This window comes from Lytechinus variegatus, chromosome 2, assembly GCF_018143015.1.
Source record: "Lytechinus variegatus isolate NC3 chromosome 2, Lvar_3.0, whole genome shotgun sequence".
Lineage (NCBI taxonomy): Eukaryota > Metazoa > Echinodermata > Echinoidea > Temnopleuroida > Toxopneustidae > Lytechinus > Lytechinus variegatus.
The window spans coordinates 39,370,792-39,395,707 of NC_054741.1; the positions used below are offsets into that span (position 1 = coordinate 39,370,792).

Genomic DNA, 24,916 nt, shown 5'->3' on the forward strand with positions numbered 1-24,916 from the left:
GTAAATTACAAAGGATATATTTCATAAATTTCGCAATATAAGAAAGAAAGATGATTTTGCAAATCGTAAGAAATATTAGAATAACTTAGATCTGACAAATACGGCGATTTATGGCCCGAACATCATCTGCCGTTAGTGTAATTAATGAATTATTCATGAGCATGGATATGACACATGTTTCGGTTTCGAGCCAAAAACGGTAATTAACAGCATGGTGACATGAATAAGTAATTGAATAAGTAGAAAACATGTATTAAAATCAATAAAATATTGAATTGCTAGATATGATTTAAATTGGAGATGATTTCCAACTTTGTCGAAATTGAAAGCTTGTGAAAAGATACGATCGCCCCTATACAATAATAGGACGTTCTGTTTATAAACCTGCCAGTCGTATTATGACGTCATTGAATCAGCTGGCTTCTGCGCGGCCGAGTGACATTTGTCAACAAACGGTAATCATTTTGCCGGGAGAAGAGAGAACAACGCAACGGTCAAAAAGTGACTGACGATACGGATAACAAGAAAGAACATTTTCAGGCAACAAAGACAACGTTCAACAGTAAGACACTTACAAAACATTATTTTATATCTCTTAATTTAGTATAGTAATTCTGAAACGATTTCGTACGTTGTGTGATGGACAGATGAGACAAGTTATTATTATATTATGTATGCGAACACGGAACAGAGATTGTGTGTAGTACTGTGACGTCGATGTATCGTGTACATATCTGTATGTTGATGATGCGGCCGAGATCGAGTCGAACGATTCGAGGTCAGTGGCAAAGCTCAGTCAAAGGCAAAGCTATCTGCACTGGGCGGAATGGTTATTTTCATTTTTTTCTCAAAATGATTCCATCAGCATAGGATAACAGTTAATGGCATTATTTATGCATTTAATATCTCGGAAAGATGTACATATATCTCCCCTGGACCCTCTCTCTATTTAGTTGGATATATATATATATATATATGTATATATATATATATATATATATATATATATATATATATATATATATATACAGGTCTTTCTATATACCGTGGAGGCAATGTCTGATTTTTTTTCTTTATGAAACAGTACAATTATTTATATAGATGAGCTGAGCAAAAAAATAGTAAATCATCTGCCCAGCCAGTGAATATATGATATGTTCAATCCAATATAAAATAAATAATAATCATTAAAAAGTATGTTAATCCATTTTGCAAGGGTCCGTCGGGAAACCATATTTCCTCTGTATGACTATGACAATTATATTTGTCTTGAAGTAAATATTTAATGCAATGTGGGTATTTATAGTTCATTTTATATCTAATAACAAGAATCTTTTAAATAGCATAAAGGGGCATGTAACCCTGGACATGGGAAATAATGAGGAAATAGTTGAGTTCAGTAGCTATATTCGAAATATTTGAATACTGATCTGATCAGTTGAACCTGTGTGTGAAGGAGTGGTTTGATATCTTTTTTTTTCAAATGTCATTTTTAAATCTTTCTTCATAATCATCTTTATGATCTGAAATAATATACCATCGTTTCCAGCAACTGTGTTAATAATCATAATGTGTTACATAGTTGGGAGCCTGGTGCCTTTTAATAAATAGCTATACAAATGTTGTTCATCATCATCATCATTCTATTAAATTATAGATGAATAATATTTTCAGCAAGTATAGATTTTGAAAATGATTAGAAGAGCAAGTGCACTGCTTATAAACTCTGAATAATCACACTTTACTTACAAGTGGAATGCATGTGGCAGCCTTGCCTGCATTACATGATTTAATATACCAGCAGTGATAACTTTGAAAGCAATTAAGATGGATAATTAAAATACTGTTCATATGAAAAACAACATTCATGATATTAAAATACTAGATTAATTTACCCTGAAATAGATGACCTTTGACCTTGCTCATGTGCATAAAAGATGACCAATGATACTTGATTACCCTTGGGACTGTTGCAAAAACTTTTGCCATATAAAAACCTCTGGCAAGTAAACCAAAACACAGGCAAAGAAAATTATGACATTGACAATAGCACATTGATAAACTGGCGCTAAATTGCCAGTTTTTCTTTAGCAACAGGCCCTTATTTGTCCAAGTTTCATGAACTAGAATACAAGATCCATAAACTTTCAAAGTTATGGCATTTCAAAAAATACCCCCAAAATGGTCAAAGTTCATTGACCCTAAATGGCCATTGACCTTGGTCATATTACCTGAAACTCAGGCAGGATGTTCAGTGATACTTGTTTACTCCTGTGTCTAAGTTTTATGAACTACACCCATATACTTGCAAAGTAATGATGACATTTAAAAAAAAATCCCTTTTTGATCAGATGTTCTTAATTTTCTTTGACACTAGACATAACTTGCTCATTTAACCACTCAATTTACTTAGTTCATGAATACATTAACTTTTTATTTTTCATAATGATTTTAGCCCTAATGCATATGATATTGATAAGGGTTTAATCATAAAAAAATGTTTTAAATGGTAATTTCCCCTTTCAACCCGAGCTGAGCTGCAAGTGAGGAAGGTGGGTGTGTCCGAAGATATACACGGAGACTGTATTACATGTAATGTAGAAATACGCCGGGTGATCCTGTGTTTTCCATTCGATCAAAACAACAGTCCAGCTGACTGACGTTAAGCCAAACCGTAGTGTACAAATTCAGCCTGTATTCCGTAGTGTACGAGTTCAGGCTGTATTCCGTAGTGTACGAATTCAGCTTGTATTATAAATAAATGTCATGCCAAAATGATTTTAATACATTTGTATCAGAATGGGATCATAAATCACCTCTGCAGTAGTTAAGTACAACTATTTTAAAAGCATACTCACAAGAACACAAAACTGAAAAGTTTATTTATGAGCATGTCCAAACATGACTGGAGAAACTGGTTCATGCGGTCTCCATGAGAGAGACTAACTCTCTCCGGATCCTGGGCATGTCAGGCACATGATGCAATGCGTGATAACACTGAACAGACTCTTGGCTTCATTGAATATTATAAATAGCTCTCTTTTGAAAAGGACGAGCTTCCCTGGCCCTGCCTGCTTTTCACGCAGAAGCCATACACAAGGTGACCTTCCGCCCTCCCAACATAGGCCTTCCGTGTGTGTGTATAGTGTTTGGAGCTCTGTTGTGTTTGGTTCAGTGTGCAGTGGTCTGGAATCACAACTATTGTAATTTGCATTTGGCCGGTTCCATTAAAAAACAGGGTAGTTCGAGTTTCGTGATGTCAGCTGTCCTTCTTTTGTTGGTAAAAGCGGAATGAGACGATTAATGTATCGATCTATACTTTGTGAACAACAACAATAAATTGGAATGATGGTCATGTGGATTAACAGTTGATGAAATTGGTCTATAAGACACGGGTTTTGCAATATTTCCCAGTTTCTTTTGATTTTGGATAGACATTTTATTTTGCACTATATATTATAGACATCTTGGAAATGCCATTTGCTTTATAATACTCAGGTGATATAAATGATCCTCTCTTTTTATACCTCCATAAATTATGATAAATATAATTTTTTTTACATATTCATAAAGTTATAACATCTATTGATGTTACCGTCCAAAGTTATGGCATATGCAAATGTGCCTGTATATTCACCATCTTCTATACTTTTTATGGGGGGGGGGGGGTATTAGAATTATGATATTTACATGTACGTGCCATTTCATTTAGTCTAATGCCATTCCATAGCATCCATCAACATTTCGTCGAATCATTTGGTCCAATCATCACTTTGTCTGATCACCATTTCGTCTATGACCATTTCGTCTCATAACCATGCAGTTGATCTATTATCCATTTCATTTTCATTCATTTTGCACAATTTAACACTTGGTCCAATTATGGACTAAATGGCTATTGGACCAACTGGTTTAGAGATTGTTTGTCAGCCCTATTATGCATAGCTCCAGTGGGGTTGCTGACCCTAAGTTCCGCCTGAGCGATGGATTTGAATAACCAATTCCATTGCCCAGGTTGAATGGTGTTGTTGAGGGATTCCTGGCTGGAGCTGTGCATTGAACTTGACTACTCGCTCGTCCCCAGACACCCTCCTGTCTTTAGATCTTTCGTTACTTTCTTAAGTCTATGTTTTTATTTTTTTAATTTGAGTGGCGATGTTTGTCAATGAGCATTCTTCCACCACCACCACCTTTCAGTCTTCTATTTGTTCTTTTGTTAAGTTGCATTATATTCTCTTAATCATTTCAAGTTTTGATGTTTTTAAATCATCTATTTATACATGTATATACCTGTAAATTGTACACAATTCAGCCTTTTGGCTGCAACGTGCAATGATTTTGAATAAAACCTTTTCAATTTCAATTTCAATTAGATAGAATGGCATTAGACTAAATGAAAGTAGACCATGTAGTGAGTGGACCAACTGATAAAAAACGAGTTGGCAATTGGACAAACTGGCATTAACGAATTGGAAATATACCTCCGAAACTGTTCTAGGATCAACGATTGTTAAAGGTCAGTCCACCCCAGAAAAAAGTTTATTTAGATAAATTGAGAAAATCAAACATAAAATATCGCTGAAAACTCCATCAAAATTGGATGTAAAATAAGGAAGTTATGACATTTTAAAGTATATCGCTTATTTTTCACAAAACAGTTCTGCCCAACTCAGTGATATGCAAATGAGAGAGTTGATGATGTCACTATTTCTTTTGTTTTTTATTGCTTGAATGAAAAAAAAATGAATTTTTACAATTTGACAATTAGGATCCCCTTGCTTTAACCACAAAATGTTTAAGTAATGGAATTCCACGTGTTCAGGGAGAAATAAAACTATGTTTCACATGACCATGACAAGAAAATCAAAATATTTCATATTTCCTACAATGAAATAAAAAAGAAATAGTGAGTGGGTGATGTCATCGCGTCGGTCCTCTCATTTGCATACCAAACAGGATGTGCATAATACTGTTTTGAGGAATTAGGCAAAATTTTAAAATGTTATAGCTTTCTTATTTTACATCCGATTTTGATGAAATTTTCAGTGTTATGCTTGTTTGATTTTTCTCTTTCTATTCAAATCAGCTTTTTGTTGGGGTGGACTTGTCCTTTAAAATATGATGATCTGGAACAGCACAAAATTTGTGTGTTGTCATTGTCATGAATATGCATGAAATTGGTCATTATGTTTCTGCACGATGAATCAATCAACGGCCCCCGAATCACTATGCAGAGCTTTGTCTGTCCATTGAATATGCAGTCAATGGCAATTTGCCACTGTGTTGCAAGTGGGCACTGGAATGAGAAAATATAAACAAAATTGAGGGTCTTTGGAATGGGAAAAATAGGCATTTCTTTGACTTGCTTAATTGAAGATGCTGTCGAACAGAAATTTAGATTGAAAATGGGGTCGTATCATACATTTTGATGATAACTGAAACGTAAAAATGTCATAACTTTCTTATTTTACATCTGATTTTTATGAAATTTTCAGTATTATGCTTTTTTCATTTTCTCTATTGATTCAAGTCAACATTTTTCGGCGTGAACTTGACCTTTAAGGGATTCCCCCGCCCCTCTCCAAACAGAATATGCAGTCAATGGCAATTTGCCACTGCTGCAAGTCACTGAGAAAAAAAATGAGGGTCTTTGGAATGGGAAAAATAGGAATTTCTTTGACTTGCTTAATTGGTGATGCTGTGGAACAGAAATTTAGATTGAAAATGGGGTCTCGACCATGGCACATGTGTATCGTACATTTTGATGATTACCCCCACCCCCCCCCCCTGATGATACCTTTTCAAATACAGATCTGTAAACTTTTCAATGTATAACAGTCTTTGAAATACTAAGCTGCCAACAAAGCCACCAATTTGACAAGCCAAGGGTTGTTCTTAAATCCAGTCATTAAATCATATGATTTTATAATCCTTACGTTCCTCCTTTTCCAATTCTCTTGTTACCCCCAAAGTTTCCAAAACCTGGGGTGAAAGATCATTTGTTTACTCATCCTCTAAGTTATGGAATAGCCTCCCTGAAAACATCAAACAGTGCTTGACCTCTGAAACTTTCAAACATTACCTCATTTCTCTTCAATTCATCTTAATTTCTTTTATAATTTCCTAAAAAGCGCCTTGAGCACTCTACAGAGTGGATTTGGCGCAATATAAGTCTAATTATTATTATTATAATCTATAATATTTTTGCCACTGTAAAAGCGAACATGTGTGATTCAAGCGAAAGTGACTAATCCTCTGGTTTAATGTAATCTTCCTGGATTAGATGACTTAATTTAGTTTCTACAAGATTAATTATCACTTACATGTGTATTGTAGTCTCAAACTATAATTTCAGAGACTGCAGTAACCGAAAACTAATGTTCTGGTATGTGAACCTTTTTTTTTTAACTTATATGGTTTTATTTCTAATAGTAGGCCTATAGACAAATTAGAAATTAATGATTAAATCAGAACTTGATAATTAAATTAGAACATGTTTTCAGTTTGCTAGATTCATAGAATCAATCATAGCAATAGAAAATATGAAATCAGTACACCCTTTGTCTTTCAGGTGTGTTTTTAATTGGAAGGAAATCTCCCAATTATACTTCCAGGGACTTTTACTACTGCAGATCTGAAAGTCTTTTTTGTGTGTGTGTTTTAATTCTTTGTTGAGATGTCAAAGCTTTTGTCTTCCTCAGCCTTTACACTACATGTACCGTAGCTGACATGTACTGCATATGTTTGATATCACTGAGACTGCAATATAGACTAAGCTAAATGTATCACTTTCTGTACAAAGTCAAGGGCATAAACTACAAGTAGGATGTGGCATTTCTAAATATAGGCAAAATATTCATGAAATCGATCTGAATGATGTCATTCTAATCAATGTCTTTTGCAAGACCATTACCTGTTTACCACTTTCGGACTGTCCACTTATGAAAGGAAGAATCTGTTTTACTTTTTTAAAAGACAAGTCCACACCCCCCTCCAAAAAAAAATGAAAAGAGAAAAATTTCAACAAGCACAACACTGAAAATTTCATTAAAATTGAATGTTAAATAAGAAAGTTATGATATTTTTATGAAGGTTTGCTTATTTTCACAAAACAGGTATTTTGGTCAGTATGCAAATGAGGCCTGCCGTCATCCACTATTTCTTTTTAAAATGTCATAACTTTCTTATTTTATATCCGATGTTTGTAACATTTTCAGCGTTATACTCGTTTGATTTTTCTCTATTGATTCAAATCAACATTTTTCTGTGGTGGACTTGAGGAGAAAGGGAGATTTATTTGTGTCAACTACAAGTATATGATAGGTTTTCCAAAGTGTCTCATGAACATTGCGCCAATTAAATCATCAGGATATATGAATGTCATATATTATGTAATGTGTAGACTCAGGAGGCCCAAACACGGTCTTCAGATTTTAAAACAAATGCTCTCAGATTTTGATTCATAAGATTACACTGTTTTTTATCTTGCAATACATTGGCCTTCATTTATTTTGTTCACATATAGATTTATATCTTGTGTCAAAGAATTAATTTATCATCATTTTTATTAAGATCTAAATTATTGACATTGATTTATATCAAAGCAGGAAAGTCATAAAAATTGACAAAAATGCAGGTGAATAAAATATTGTCTGTCAACATTATTTTTTTAGAATTCGAGCTGACATCATACAGGTTGTGTGCAGTCGATTTGATCATAAAGGAATATTCCAAGTCGTGTGGGGGAGGGGGCAGGGTAAGTTAGGATTTAAAACAAAGGTATTGTTACAAAAGTAATAAATGTTTATACGAGATAAATGCATATGTTAATAAACAATAATAATAATAAAAGACGAAATCATTGTAATAAATAATGAAAGCTACACAATAGCAATGATTGAGATCATAATAAAAATAATGATAATTGATTCTTTGACATCAGGGGCGGATCCAGCTTTTTATGAAGGGGGGCTTGGGGTGGTGTGCGAGGGAGCGTAGCAACCGAGTCCAAGCGAGCGAGGGGGAGGGTGTGGGAGGGGGGTGTCCCCCCTCCCACAGGAGGGAAATTTTTGAAAATCTGTGTGTGAAAATGGCGTTTTCTTGCATCTAATAAATGAAATAAATACATAGAAATAGAATGAAATAAAATTACAAATTTAAAAAAAAAAAAGATTTTAAAAAATGGTCCCCAGATTTTTTTTTCGGGGGGGGTTGCAACCCCCGAACCCCCCCTCTAGATCCGCTTTTGGACATATATATTATAAAGCTCAGCAATGAAAATAGAGTTTGCATTTTCTCTTTGAAAAATGAAAACATTTCTCGTTATTTTGAGTTGAAGAGGGTATTAACTAGGTATCAAATAAATGACATTATTAATAGTAGTAATGGGGAAAGAGAAGGGAAGCCCCTGCCCTTAGAATTGTGATGGGGGGGTTGTCTGATTTATTTTGATTAAAATGTGACCAATTCCAGCTTAATGTTTGACTTTTATTGTTCTGGGTCCCTTTATGGGCTCCTGTATTCAGGAAATTTTGATCCTTTTGTCAGACAGACCTGGACCCTTCCCCCTCCTAATCAAATGAGTAAATCTGCCATATATCCAGAACTCAGTAGGCTTACTACCATATCTGTTTACTGTTTCAAGGACCTTGATCATGTGACATTTGATTGGGTACCTCCCGTCAGTCCTGTGACCTATTAATGGCAGCTGACCTGGAATCTGCCTTATGTAATTGTGACATTTTACAGCAATAACAAACAGAATAGAATAGGCTTCTGAAGTACAGTTCATGCAGCCGGTATCAGGATGTATTAATCTAAAATGGTCTGCGCCACTTTACCACAGAATCATGATTTGAAATACATTTAAAGTAATTTCCTTCAGAATCACGGGTGCATTTTGTAGTCATAAGTAAATGTAAACATGTTTCAAATCACAAACATAGAACAGAAAAAGAAGGAGCTACACTATTTAAAAAAAGCTTCTGCAGAATAACATTGGAAAAAGGATGAATAAATATAAGTGATTTGAATAATGATTCTGCATGTCGGCCTCAGGCACATCCCATTACTAACATTGCTCATTGTTTTGCAAACTTTGATGCGATATCTTTGTCATTTTATTTGATGATTTAAAAAAAGAAAGACTGATTTACTCTTAACATTAAAATAAACTTGGTTTCATGCAGAGTGGTGGTGTACCCCTGGGGCCCGTTGCATAAAACTTTTTTACCTGAGAAAAATCAGGTTGTTTTTACCAGAGCTTTTGCCCTGTGTTAAAGTCAATGGCAGAAATCAGACTAACCTTAGTTTTCAGTTTTTACCAGAGTTTTCTCAGGTAAAAAGTTTTATGCAACAGGCCCCTGATATGATTCAATAGTTCACATTTTTCATATACATGTACCCCAGCCTAATTTATCTTAGATACAGGGCTCACTGGGTAAATTTTGATTTTTATTTTCACTGACCAGATTATTTACAAAAGCCTTATTTCCATGATACCCAAAAAATGTGTTTTCATGTACCGGTAAGCTAAAAAATCAGAATGCTTTAATATTTTAATTTATTCCACAGCCAGTATAAAAGGCATTGCACAATAAGTCAACACTATTGGAATTATGTTTGTAATGTAGCAGGCTTTACCCGAGTGACTGCTTTGAATATAAGCGCAACTACTAAAGCTTTCACATTTTGTATAGAGGCAGTACCTTTTCTAACTTGTGTATTTTCCACCTTCAAATTCACAGAAGTTGAGAATATTACAGATGACCACCAGGTGTCTGTAATTATCTTGAAAGCTCATCAATCTATTTCCATGCTGCCATATCAACTCTGTTACTGAACAAGAATAGTCATCACCTCAGTGTATTTTCTGAAAAACATTTGACTGTGTAATCTTAAAGGTAAGGAGACTCAAATTCTTATTTTTGTACATGCATGTCAAAATCAAAAAGTGACCACAATTTTAACCCTATCAGGAACTGTTTCTTCTTTTACTTATAATTCCTTGTATTTTTGGAAAAAATCAATCAAACTTGATGTAAGCTACAATGTTTTAACACATATAATTTGAATCCTATTTCTTTCTCATACTCCCCCTCCCCCCTTATCTCTTTTCTTTTACTTTTAAAGTGATACTTTTTAATCATTTTGTCAAATAATTTTTGCTAGACTTCATTCAAAACTTCTTCCTGATTAAAAGTGTCAATCAGGGACTGTATACACAGACTACATAGACTGCGTGACAGCTCACTGCGCTTGAAATTCATTTTTAGATTGGCCTATAGTTAAACAATAATACCAATTCATAAAGCTCCCATTGTGAATTTTGAATATATATATATATATATATATATATATATACACATTAAAAAATAACTAGCACATCAATGATGTGGAGCTCATCCGGCATCTCGCAACACAATTTTAATTTCAGCCCAGTTGACACTGTAGTGAATTATATTGGTGACATAAATTGAGGATATAGAATTGAAATTGATGAAGAAATGACATAGAAGCATTTTTTGTGATGTATGAATAAATTTCATATGAATTAAGTATTAATTATTATCTAGTCAAAGTTTCTTAACTCTGTGTAGAACCTTGGTGAACCTAATGTAGCTCTCAGATAGAACAAAAATAACCCAAATAAATCAACAAATAAGTAAGCAATTTTTGTGAGTTTTGAAAATATATGAATAAATAGCAGATTCAATGAGTTTCAAAATTCTCTGTTTAAACGTTGTATCACCACCTCGAGCTATCATATAAAGCAAACAAAACTGAAATTGATCAACAAATGAAGATTTTTTTTGTGTGTGATTTATGAATAAATTTTGCATAAATTAGAATAAATAATTTTCCAGACAAAATTTCAAAATTTTGTGTACAAGTTTGGTGAACCTCATGCAGCTCTACCAGATGGAAGAAAAAAAAATCAAAATCTGTCAACAAATTGAGAAAAAGAGGAATTTTCTGTGATTTATGAATGCATTTTGCATACATTAGCATAAATAATTTTCTACTGAAAATTTTCAAAATTCTGTGTAGAAGTTTGGTGGGCCTCATGAAGTTCTACCGGATGGAAGAAAAAATATCAAAATCTGTCAACAAATAAAGAAGAAGAGGCATTTTCTGTGATTTCTGAATAAATTTCACATAAAATTAACATAATTTTCTACTGAAAATTTCAAAAATCTGTGTCGAAGTTTGGTGAACCTCATAAAGTTCTACAAGATGGAAGAAGAAAAAAAGTAAACATCTGTCAACAATTAAAGAAGAAAAAGCATTTCATGTGAAATTTTAAAAATATGAATAAATTCATTTCGAATAAATTAGCATAAAAATTGTTCTAGTCAAAATTTCAAAATTCTGCGAACAAGATTGGTGAACCTCATGAAGCTCTACCAGATGGAAGAAAAAAATTCAAAATCGGTCAACAAATAAAGAAGAAGCATTTTATGTGAATTTTTAAAAATATGCATAAATTAATTTCGCATAAATTAGCATAAAAATTGTTCTGGTCAAAATTTCAAAATTCTGTGTAGAAGATTGGTGAACCTCATGAAGCTCTACCAGATGGAAGCAAAAAATTCAAAATCAGTCAACAAATAAAGAAGAAGAAGCATTTTATGTGAATTTTTAAAAATATGCATAAATTAATTTCGCATAAATTAGTATAAAAATTGTTCTGGTCAAAATTTCAAAATTCTGTGTAGAAGATTGGTGAACCTCATGAAGCTCTACCAGATGGAAGCAAAAAATTCAAAATTGGTCAACAAATAAAGAAGAAGCATTTTATGTGAATTTTTAAAAATATGCATAAATTTCGCATAAATTAGCATAAAAATTGTTCTGGTCAAAATTTCAAAATTCTGTGTAGAAGATTGGTGAACCTCATGAAGCTCTACCAGATGGAAGCAAAAAAATCAAAATCGGTCAACAAATAAAGAAGAAGTAGCATTTTTTGTGAATTTTGAAAAATGCGCATAAATTAGCATATTTAATGAATTTCGAAATTCTGTGTAGAAGTTTTGCATGCCCCAACTAGTGCTATCATATAAAGCAAACAGAATTGAAATCGGACTTGAATTGGCGAAGTAGTAGCATTTTGAAATTGTGGACAGACGACGGACGCCACGCCACGGCATAAGCTCATCTTGCCCTTCGGGCCGGATGAGCTAAAAATTAAATTGTGTGTTGCAAATGCAATATAAGTACTTATGAAACTGGCTAAATGATGTCAGATTCTGTATACATTATGAATCCTGAAGAATTAAATTGTTATTTTATTGTGGTCACAGTTAGTAATTTGTGCAAGAGCAAATTAAATCTGCTTTCTGAACATGCAAGATCAAAATGATTTGGTCAGTAGGCTTACTAAAATATCCTGTTTATTTTTTTATTTTATAATCAATATTGAACATGATAATAAACTATTTTTTCTATCTCTTTTCATCACAGTACTATTTTGAGATATTTCAATAGCTGAAACGCTTCAATAATTCGTGAAGATGTTTAGTGGACTTAGCGAGTATCTGTTTGGTAGCTCCAGTAATCAAGCTGGTGATGCTGCCATGGCAACGGATGATACCCAGCCCGCTGATCCCATCAAGGAGGTTGAGATGGATGATGACTGGGTGCTGGTTGATGTTACCAGTAAGTTTATCTTATCTGTTGATTGGAACTAGTGGAAATAAAAGGTTTCCCATATTTTCTAACTTTTCTTTCATTCTCTCCTCTTCTTTATTATTGTGCTGCAGATCCAGGGAGCTGGAGTGTTTTTTGTATTGTTTTTAAAGGGCTCTGGAAAAATATGGGAAGGACTGATTGAATGTATTGGCCAAGCAAATTATTATTTACTTTTGTAGTACTGTAATTTTCCAATGAATTATAACATTACAAAGCTTAGAATTACTTGGGGAAGGGGAAGGGCAGGTTTAAGGGGATACTCCGGGCTTAAGATATTTATCAAAATAAATAGAGTAAAATTGACAGAGCAAAATGCTGAAAATTTTATCAAAATAAGATAACAAATGACGAAGTTAATGAATTTTAAAGATTTGCAATATTCCGGTGAAAAGATCTAGGCATGTCTCATGAATATCCATTAGGTGGGCTGATGTCATGTCCCCACTTCCTTTTTCTTATACGTGTATTATTACACAAAATCATAATTGTATCACTTTTTTTCATAAATGTGTAAATGATGTGTCCCCATTTTGATGAAATAAGTTGCAGCAAGAAATAACTAATGCACTTGATCAGTTGTCAATCCAATCGTTTTAGTTCTTTGTAGAAACATTTTGAAGAAACCTAATTTCATATAATAAAACACAAAAGAACAAGTGGGGGATATGACATCATCATCCTACCTAATGAATATTTATGAAGACATGCCTAAAACCATTTAAGATTCCATAACTTTATTTGTTATCCAATTTTGATCAAATTTTCAGCATTGTGCTCTGTGAATTTTACTTTATTTATTTTGATATTTATTGAGATATAAATATCTTCAGGCCACAGCATCCCTTTAAGCAAAATTTGAATTTCATATACATGTAAATATATAAAAAATAAATTGAGAAAATTTGAGATTCGACATAGTGTCATGAATCAGTGGTATGCATTATGGAGTCAAACCATGCGTGTTCTGCATTCTTCAAGCAAAATGGATGGAGACAAAATAAATATTCAAGATTTAAAGGCCTACATGTGCAATGCTTTAAGAGGAAGAATTTTATGCTGTAATTGACTCACTTATTATGATATGTAACAATTTTTTTTTTTTTTGAAACTGGAAAATATTGAAACAAAATCATTTTTTTCTTATTTAAATTCAATTTCACTTATTGTTGATTTACTCTCTTCATTCAATTAAACTAAATGGACTGAATACACAAGTGTACTTTAAAGAAGGCATTTTATGTATTACCCGAGATGATCAATGACAATCATCCTGATATTACTTTTACATAGATGATTCTGGTGCCTCGAGTCCTCGGAGATCTCCAAGGAGATCCCCAACCAAAGATGGCTGCCAATCTCAACCTAAAGCAGTTCCAGAGAAACATCAACGAATGGAAGAAAGCTGGTTTATTACTCCACCTCCATGTTTTACTGCTGGGGGTCATTCTCCCCATCAACTAGCCACTAGTCCCTTAGAAGATTTACTAATAGAACATCCAAGTATGTCTGTTTATCATCATTCTAGTCAACGAGGAGGGCCCATGGCTCATCCAAGGCAGCACCATCCTAGGCAAAAACCAAACAGGACTGTAGCGAAACGTACCCACAACCTCCGGGTGCGCAATGCCAAGCCACCCCGTAGAGCTGCAGCTATTGCAGCTCGTGTGGGAATCGAACAGTCGTCCCACCAAGTTGGGTTAGAGGAGCAAAGAGAAGCAAAGAGGCACCAGCAACGTCAGAACAGTCCCGGCAAAATAGAACGACACAACAAGGTGTATCATCATCAAAGTGCCTCGTCCCGAAGGCACTATAAGCATAATTCTTCCATAAGTGGACGACACTCCGGTGCCATCTATAAGCAACCACGTTAATGAGGAGTTATATGGGTTCCAGAGCACTAATATATATTAGATAGTAATATTCACCGTTACCACTTTATTCACTACAATATTTTTTGTGTTATTTATTTTACAAGTATAGATATTCATGAAATTATATAAGTATTATTTGTATATGGAAAGTGATTTTGTTATTAGAAATATCATTCTTATGATAACGTAATTATTAGCTAATCAAATAAATCACAAAATATAATTATTAAAAAGAAAGAAAAATACATTAAAAAGAAAATAAAAATGGGTTTACTTTGGCACAAGTGTGATTTGTGTATAGTTTGACTACCCTTTGTGAATATACCTTCCTGCATTGTGAACGGCTATATCATTTTGTATGCGAATATGTGTTAATATCTTTGGTTTTTCAGGTTTTAACTGTTTCTGAATGAATGCCAATATATTTTAAAACCATACAGGAAGAAGAGCCTACAATACACACTTTAAGCCATCAATTGTAAGAATCAAAGCAATACAATGATTGGTATTACCTACCATACACGTTATGTAATACACAGTATTAAAAATATGAACAGGGAAGTCATAAGTCTTTCTTTAATAACTCATTAAGTGTCAATCTCTCTAAGGCATTGTTATAAAAGCCAAATATTGTACAGCTGCTACAAGAATGTCACACTATTTTTTCAAAGCCAAATATGAAATATATTTGATATACATGTAGTGTACTGTAAATTGTCTGTTAATGTAGTTGGAATAGCTGGTTGGAATTCATAGCTTTGCCTCCTTGTTCATTGATGTTTTTCTGTTTGTGTATATTTATTTGCTTTAGTGTGATAGACCATATGGAGTTTGATGGTGAGAAGCAGAAGTTCTTCATATTGTAAGATTTTTCTTGTGAGGTGGGATTATATTCTTTTTTTCTGTATACCTTTTCATCCAAAATCTTTTGGGATCAGGGTAGAAATAGGTCATCAAAGATATTGATCTTCAAAATTGATTACTTTCACATAGAAGGTACTTTATATTGTTCGAACAGAGAAGTGATTAAATTGAAATGTACACATGTGGGTGCAAGGTGAATCTTGCCACCTTCATGGTCAAGGAGAAAACCTGGATGACTGACTGATGACATTTCATATTATTTGATTATTACATACTTTGCTGCTATTGTGAATACCCATTAACTTTACCAGGAGGAAAATACTTTTGGAAATGGGGATATGCAAATGAATCAATAAAAAAATAAAAATTCATCAATTTGACAACAAATTTGTGTTTGGTGTGGCGTGGTAACCTATTTCTTGTGCAGAATAAAATGCAAGGACAGCTTTCTACAAAGATTTATTCATGCAGGCATGTTACAATGTCTGTATGGCAGGAGTTGTGTATTAATAATGAAAAGAATTATAACCTAACCTCTCAAAAAATAATGATAACTGGGTTTGAACTGCTTTTAATGGTCAGACTGTTGAACAAATAATAATACTGACTTCTTGTAAAGCGCATATCATGACATCTCTATGTGCTTTCAAAGGACTTGGATAATATTGCCCCTGCTTTAGCTGTCATGAATACTGTCTTGATAGTTTATTGGATTTCTGTTTTTTTCTCTTGCATTATCGGTAAGAAATGTAATAGCAGTTGAAAATGGTGTTAGCGTTTGTTTTAGTACATAATTATCCTATGCATTGTATAATGTAAACAAGGTGCATACATATGTTTCAGCACCATCATAATGCAAGGATATCCTTTTCTCTATTTATTCAAGTTGTATGTTGTTACATAACTATACTTCTGTATTCTGTGTGTATGTAGATTGACAATTACATATATCAGCTGCTGTATGTGTGTGTTGTGCTAATGTTGAAGTGATTGTAACAAGGAGCTGGAAAATGAAGCCTTTTTTATGCATGACATTGCACTGAAACATGTTTTTAACAAGGAGCATAATACCTTCATTGTTGGACTTTGCATAGATAACTACTAAGTAATTTTCCTCTAAACAACAGTAGGACCTTTGACATGTTGCATATGTGTGAAGGAAACTCAGGATAATGACCTCAATCGATATAATAGAGGAATTTGAATAATTTGGGGAATTAAAAAAACAACCTATGTTTTATGTAACAGGCCTCAAGTGAAAGAAAGTGGTGAAATTTGTGAAACACATGACCCTATAATGGTACATGTATGAGATGATAAGCACAATGGTACCCAACAGGCCTAATTGTAAAGTCTGCAATTTAGTTTTAAATCATTACTGTTAGCTACTACTTAGGGGCAAGAAATTTTAAAATGTGTAATGTTACACATTTTTATTGCATAAAAACCTTCAATAATAGAACATTCATGGAAAGGGCCACCTGATAAAACGCTTTTTAAGTACATCCATTGGAAAATTTTGTAGGCTGAAGTCATTCTCTTTCACCTATGTGTTCGTACATTCTGACTTGATTTAAACAGGAATTTAAATTTGTGCAGTCTAAGTCTGTCTAACCACAGTTAAATGGGTACCAGTAAGCCAAAAATGTCAAACTTTGTTTTTGCTGTATGTTCTCAATTTCAATATATTGTGCTTTGATGGTATGGAAAACTACTGCACTGGAACCAATATTAGACAGTAATCAATAATAATAATGCCCACATCCCTGTCAAATTAAAGAGATTTGTGACTTAATGTCACATATGGCAGTCCATAGGAAACTGAAAATTAAGACCACGGTTAAAACCATGGTTCAGATCACTGCCTACAGTTGATAAGAGGTAAGGCCATTGTGTAACACAGAGCTTGTGTTAATGCAAGGCAATGGCCTTTGATACGCTTACCCTTGAAATTCCCCTCCCCCTTTGTTTTTTTACTGATGTTTGTTCTTGGGTTATTTTTTAGAACAAAATGCCTTGCCCTCCTGTACCGGCCACACAGAAAATCTAGCACTAACAATGCGCCAACAGATGCCCCGTTACAACTGTAAAGGTAGCAGCAAATGATGTCTAATTTATATTAGGCATCACTTGCTGTGACAACAACATGTTATTTATATCTTGGAACGTTTGACATCACAATCCGAAAGATGGTATTGGGCCTAGTACTGTTTACGTTCTGTTAGCGCTAACAACATTTCAGTGTAGCAGGTACTGAGGGCTGTTAGAATAAATATTAAACATTAGCAATTCAATCCTCCAAAAGTTTCTTTTTAGCTTTTTCATCAACTAAATGACTTAAAATCAGAGCTTGCACTAGGTAACATTTATTTTTACTACTTTTACTTGTATGTTATATATTTTCATAGTTTTTATATCATCATTTGTCTAAGTTTTCGTATTAGTCAAGCTATTGAAGAATTCCTTAAACTAAATTCCCTTATACCATTCAAACCAAACACAGAATCAACACCAAAAATAATATATAGGCCACTTTTTATTACACTATTTCAGTACATTATTACAATTATATTGCATGTGCTATACATACAATTTTTTAGGTGGTCTTAAACTTTTGCAAGTGATGGTATAATTTTTGGTGAAAGATGGTCTATTTTCATCTGTAGTTTATGGAATGTGAATAAAACTTATTTCAGTATTACCAGTATCAAAGTTTCATTAGATATAAACATCTTGATGACTAGATGCATATTTCCCCAAGTCACGGGAACAAGCTGAACACATGCCTTGTAATGTGAAACTCACTTGGACAAAGGTGCTAATTCAAAATCAGGACTTTCATGGTCTTTCTACATTTTCAAATGTGTCGCTCATGATATTGTACAGCTTCTGGAAAAAAATATACTTCAGATATTATGATAGATTGAGATATTAGCATATTAATAATGTAAGAATCCTTATGCATTTTCACGTCATACAATTCAACTGCCTTTGAAGAGGAAAATATTTAGATTACCTTAAAATTATTAAACGTGCTGTAAATGATATTTGTATTAAGTGAATGCAATAGTAACCTCTTTGGCATTATTGTTGATTTTTTTATTTAAATTAGGAAATCACATGTGCTGTATAAACCTGCCTCAGATTATTAAACGAATGACACCAGTTAAAAATGATTTTAATCAGTTTATTCTTGCATTTGTAATCATTATGATTTTAATCAGATTTATCTTGCATTGGTAATCATTAATTCACATGTATTTCACTTAATCACCCAATCAATTCTTAAACCTGTGTATGTTCTTAAAATTCATTCATTTGACATCACTCGCCATCATTTAATGTGAGCAAACTTCTGTATTACCACAATTGCTTTTACATATGTAGTAAGAGCTATTGTATCTGTGTAAGATATGCAGGGTATAACAAATGACAAATAAATATAAGTATGGTGTGTTGAATGGTTCAGTTTAGACTAGAAAATAATAACTTTGTGGAACTATTTTTTCTGAGGGATGTTTTGACATGTTTGACATAGTATGCATATAAACGGATGGTCAGTTTAGTTTGTGATTTATGGTTGAAATTTACATATTACTCATAGAAATAGAGGTTTAACAAGGTAAAATATTTTAAATTGCATTTTCTTCAAATCATCATTGATCTGTCATACTCAAACAGGCCTATAAAAAGTCTAGAAATGACAATTTTTCATATGTACTTCATCACTTGCCATAATAACAAGTCTGAAACATTCTTCCACAAAATTGACTCTGAAAATGTATTTCGTGCATGTTAGGTTTGTGTATTGTGATTTCTTTTTTTAGAATCTATGTAGATATATGCTAATATATGTAAAGTTTAGTTAGTTAACAGATTTAATATATTGTGTACATGGTATAACTTTCTAGCTATTGGACTGAAAGAAATAAAGTTTGAAGGGATATTCAATGCATTTTAACTGGTTTTTATTTCAGGTAGTCATGACCCATACATTTGTAAGTTGTATCGGCCTGCTGCTTCACATTCTTGTGGCAAACTTAAAGGACAAGTCCACCCCAACAAAAACTTTATTTGAATAAAAAGAGAAAAATCTACCAAGCATAACACTGAAAATTTCATCAAAATCAGATGTAAAATAAGAAAGTTATGACATTTTAAAGTTTCGCTTAATTTCACCAAACATTTACATGCACATCCTGGTCTGTATGCAAATTAGGAAACTGATGATGTCATCCACTCACTATTTCTTTTGTATTTCATTATATGAAATATTCTCATTTTCTCATTAACAAGTGAAACAACGATTAACTCCTCCCTGAGCATGTGGAATTGGCATTGTTTAATACTATATGTTTCAGTCAAGTTGGTCCTTATTGTCAAATCTGAAAAAAAATTGTATAATTCAAACAATGAAACCCAAAAGAAACAGTGAGTGAAGGACATCATCGACTCTCTCATTTACATGTCACTGAGTTGTCCATATCAGTGTGTTGTGAAAAATAATCAAAATTTTAAAATGTCATATAACTTTCTTATTTTACATCCGATTTTGATGAAATTTTCAGCATTTGATTTGCTAGTTTGATCTTTCTGTATTGATTCAAATCAATATTTTTCTGGGTGGACTTGACCTTTAAATGAGATAAATTTGTGATTGCATAATAAGCACTCAGGCCTGCATCCTGGATATTTATGGACATAAATCTGGGTAAAGCCTGTATGGCGCAGATTATGCAATCCAATTGCGGTCAGAGTTTTCCAAAATAAACTGTAGTAGCATTTTGATATGGATATTTCTAACCTATAAAATCTAAGCAATCATAATTCTGAATAGTGGTATGAATTATTGCAACTGAAATTCCAGGCTATTGCAAGGCTCAATATCGGAATCAAATCTAACACCAGATTGTAGAGACGTCATAACAATTTGAAGCCAATTTCAATTTAGACTTTACTCCAACTGCAATACTTGCAGAAAAGCAGATAAAAAAAAATTCCTGCAATTGCTCCGAAATTCATGTGATGATTTTATCCCTTTGAACGTTTCATATCTGATGCAAAATGCAATTTATTTGAAAAGTTAGGTCATAGTTTGATTGCACAGTGTGTGGTGTGTTTAAAACCAGTCAAAGATTCAATGTGAGAATGATTGATTACATTGTTACTAGAGCAACTTTTCCAAATTCACAAACTCTTGGCAAGTGTACAATCTTCATGATGTTCATCAGTTTATTTGGTACGTAACATGCATGGTGTAAAAAATATGAACCCCCCCCTCCTCCCCCAAAAAAATAATTTAAAGAAAGGTAAGTAATAATTAAATAAAGATGAATAAAACAATAATGCTAGGTAGACAAAAAAATCAATAAGTAAAAATGAACATAATGAAAAATATCAAATGAATAAATAAATAAAAACAAGGCATTAAAACATAATTGAAATAAATCAAACAATGGATGAATGTATAATGTGAAAAGCTAAATAAATGAATAAATAAATAGAAATTATAAAATAACATTTAAAAATAAATAGAGCACCTCTAGCAGTCTCACCTGCATTATGCCCTTCAATAAAACAGCAGTGCTGACTTTAAAAACTATAAAGTAATTATTTACAACTAGATTTTAATTCGTCATTAGGACGAATTAGGTGGTCTGTCATGAAATTTCATTAAGTGTCGGCTAATGTATGAACTAAATCAGACAATCTTGATCATAGACATCATGGGAGTAAATTTTGACCATTGCTAAATCCCGGTGCTAAATACTCTGTAATGTGGTGATGACAAATGTGATGGTTATAAATATGTTGGTGATAATGCAATACGAAATGAAGTTTGGAGCACGTAAAATGCATTAAAAACAACTCAGAAATTGGCTTTCCAAAATTGCGCTATGAAAGGAGCTTTCATTTTCAGAGCAGCTAATTTTTAATCGACAGTTTGATGGTTTTTTTTGCAAAATCTTTTTAAAAATTCTTTACTCAGTAAGCAACTTTTCTTTTAAGATTACAAGCAAGAAATTTCACAATGTCAGTGGGTATCAGTTTCACAGAATGCGTGAAAATTCATGATACTTTTTGAAAACTAAAATATCTTAAATATTTTTATTCAAAACTTTTGCTAAATTTGAATTATTTTTCATGAGAAATTTCACAGTGCTACAATTTCAAAGCATTCACTTCAAAACTCATCAGTGATGTATAAGATGAAAGGAATATATTTTTTTTTGGGGGGGGAATGTTACATTTCACATTATATTTTCGGTCAATAATTTTCAATATCCATTTATTAATTGTGTATGACTTTAACTTTTAATTGAAAATTCTTTCTTGATGATTTTACTAGAAAAAATTCAGGTGAAAGATTCAAATACAGGCAATTTTCCCGCAAAATTTCGGGAAAATATGTATTTAAGTAAATTGCATAATTTTTAATTTTACAGAAGGTATATGAAAATTTGTTATATGTTATATTTAGTGAAAAGCGAATAAAACAAAAATCCGGAAATTTCCACAAAATGTCTGGAATGAAATTTTTCAACACAACAGCATTGTAGCGTTTACTAAGAAAATACATAAATGATGTTTTACAATGTTAAAATTACCTCTTAAAAAGTTCCGGAAAAATTACAAAAATGTCCTACGTGAAAAACCGCAAAACCAGTAGGCTTGAAATTTATAGGAAGACAGTAAAATTGATTAATAAAATATTTTCTTAAGAAAATTCTCAAAAATAGGCCCCAAAAAATTTGGAAAAAACTTAAACAGGTCACAACACATTGATGCTGTGGTCAAAAGTAAAAATTATTCACACGTTATTTGTAGAGAATTTTTTCGACTACATCATATCAAAATTTGAGAGAAAATTGACCACTAATAATGAAGATACGGTCAAATATGCATAAATACGTTGACGTATGTTGCGAAAATGTGTTATTTTTATTTTTTACGCAATTTTGTGGTATTTATGCAATTTCCAAATGATATATTGACTATATCGATGAGTGAGGAAAAATTGGGGGTCAACGGACTCCCTGAAGAGCTACAGTGAATTTTATATAGGCATATTTTTTCCCACTTATGACTTATTTTGCAAGTTTGCACGCGCGTGCAATGCAAATTTGAATGGACGCGCATTCCGGTATTATTGGTCGTAAGAGGCTTAATGAGGTATCAAATTAATCAGAAGATCATGGACAATGGACAGACACAAAATAAATGACAACTCGAAGAGGCATAGCGATGGTAGGAGCAAGAACGCGCACGCATACCTGTGCGCGCGCAAATTCTTGACATGCTCAAAATGGCCTGAAACGTACCCAAACTTGACCACGGTTGATTTGGAAAATTTTTAAATTTTGACGCGCGCGTACGTGCGCGTCGTGACCTTTGCATGACCTCTGTTGACATGTCCTGATGACTTGTTACCTGAACTTGATATGATGCAAATATGGATGATTTTTGATGATTAGTTGCGATGATATGATCAATCATTTAATTTTACAAAATGGCGCCTAGATGACGTCATCATGATTTGATAACCTTGAAAAGTTTCGTTTCGCATGTCCATAATGATTGCCATACATGACATGAAAATCAAGAAAATTGATATGCCCGATATTGAGATAAAGTGGTTACTAGCTTTGGCAATAAAAATAAAGAAAATTCTGACGAATACAATAGGTGATCTGTCATATTCATGACAGACCACCTAAAAAGGGTTAAAAAAAAAAAAAAAAAAAGAGTCAAGCGAGGTTTGAACCACCGACCCCTGCATTAACAGTCAGGTGCGTTATCCAATCGACCACAATTGTTTTCGACAAACTGCATGTGCAAAACAGGAAACTTATTGTCAATGTAAATTCTTCCAAGTTGAAAATTGGCATGATGACAAACCTCTACAAATTCCAGTTTTGAGAGTAGTACAAGCTTTAAAATAAAACAAGGGAACTATTGTCTAAAGGGTACATTTTAGGCTAAAATATATTGAAAATTTGGCGAATAAGGACTAGTATTTACTGAATTAGAATCAATTTACATGAGTGTGGTGACATCATGAACCAGAAAACGTTAATTTTTAGTTCCGACGCCATTTTGATGACGTCACGATGTTTTTAAGGGTCAAATGTGGCATAAAATCATATCTCCAATTCATACTCTATTCGAATAGGAAAAAAAAATTGGGGGTCAACGGACTCCCTGAAGAGCTACAGTGAATTTTATATAGGCATATTTTTTCCCACTTATGACTTATTTTGCAAGTTTGCACGCGCGTGCAATGCAAATTTGAATGGACGCGCATTCCGGTATTATTGGTCGTAAGAGGCTTAATGAGGTATCAAATTAATCAGAAGATCATGGACAATGGACAGACACAAAATAAATGACAACTCGAAGAGGCATAGCGATGGTAGGAGCAAGAACGCGCACGCATACCTGTGCGCGCGCAAATTCTTGACATGCTCAAAATGGCCTGAAACGTACCCAAACTTGACCACGGTTGATTTGGAAAATTTTTAAATTTTGACGCGCGCGTACGTGCGCGTCGTGACCTTTGCATGACCTCTGTTGACATGTCCTGATGACTTGTTACCTGAACTTGATATGATGCAAATATGGATGATTTTTGATGATTAGTTGCGATGATATGATCAATCATTTAATTTTACAAAATGGCGCCTAGATGACGTCATCATGATTTGATAACCTTGAAAAGTTTCGTTTCGCATGTCCATAATGATTGCCATACATGACATGAAAATCAAGAAAATTGATATGCCCGATATTGAGATAAAGTGGTTACTAGCTTTGGCAATAAAAATAAAGAAAATTCTGACGAATACAATAGGTGATCTGTCATATTCATGACAGACCACCTAAAAAACACCATTCACATGATAATGAAGTATTATGTTCATTGACCCTAAATAACATTTGATCTTAATTGCGAGACCGAAGGCTTGTACAAGACGATAAGTGATACTTGATTACCCCTATGTCCACATTTCATTAACTTGATCCATTAACTTTTACAATTATGATGGCAATTCAACAAATACCCCCAATATGGCTAAAGTTCATTGACCTTGGTCATGTGACCTGAAACTCATGCAGGATGTTTACTGATGCTTGATTACACTTATGTCCAAGTTTCATAAACTAGATCCATATACGGGTACTTTCAAAGTTATGACATTTCAAAAACTTGGTATATTGTTTTGATTCCCCCAACATAATCGAATTTCGTTGACCCTAAATAACCTTTGATCTTGGTTATGTGACTGAAAAATTCAGGCCAAGTTTCATGAACTAGATCCCCATACTTTCTAAATTTTGATTCAAAAACAAACCTTAGGTTAAGATTTGATGTTGGTGACGCCACCGCCGTTGCCATCGGAAAAGTGGCGCCTATAGTCTCGCTCTGCTATGCAGACAAAATAAAAATGAAGTGTTCTAAGCTATATTTTTTTATTCAATCTAAATTTTAG

The 24,916-nt window shown here is 33.2% G+C and overlaps 1 protein-coding gene across 1 annotated transcript; it reads left to right on the plus strand.

The window, feature by feature from the left end:
* Nucleotides 1-439: 439 nt before the first annotated feature.
* LOC121408080 (tumor protein p53-inducible nuclear protein 2-like) lies at nucleotides 440-19,376 on the plus strand. The gene is made up of 4 exons (XM_041599413.1): nucleotides 440-562; nucleotides 9,747-9,902; nucleotides 12,463-12,657; nucleotides 13,981-19,376. The coding sequence occupies exons 3-4, from the start codon at nucleotides 12,513-12,515 to the stop codon at nucleotides 14,559-14,561; spliced, it is 726 nt and encodes a 241-aa protein (XP_041455347.1). The 5' UTR covers nucleotides 440-562; nucleotides 9,747-9,902; nucleotides 12,463-12,512; the 3' UTR covers nucleotides 14,562-19,376.
* Nucleotides 19,377-24,916: the final 5,540 nt, after the last annotated feature.

What these genes read in the sequence shown, in the direction of transcription:
- LOC121408080 (XM_041599413.1), top strand. Translation starts at nt 12,513, where the DNA reads ATGTTTAGTGGACTTAGCGAGTATCTGTTTGGTAGCTCCAGTAATCAA. An exon ending in GGTGCTGGTTGATGTTACCA is followed by an intron (nt 12,658 to 13,980) that starts GTAAGTTTATCT and finishes ACTTTTACATAG; the next exon opens with ATGATTCTGGTGCCTCGAGT.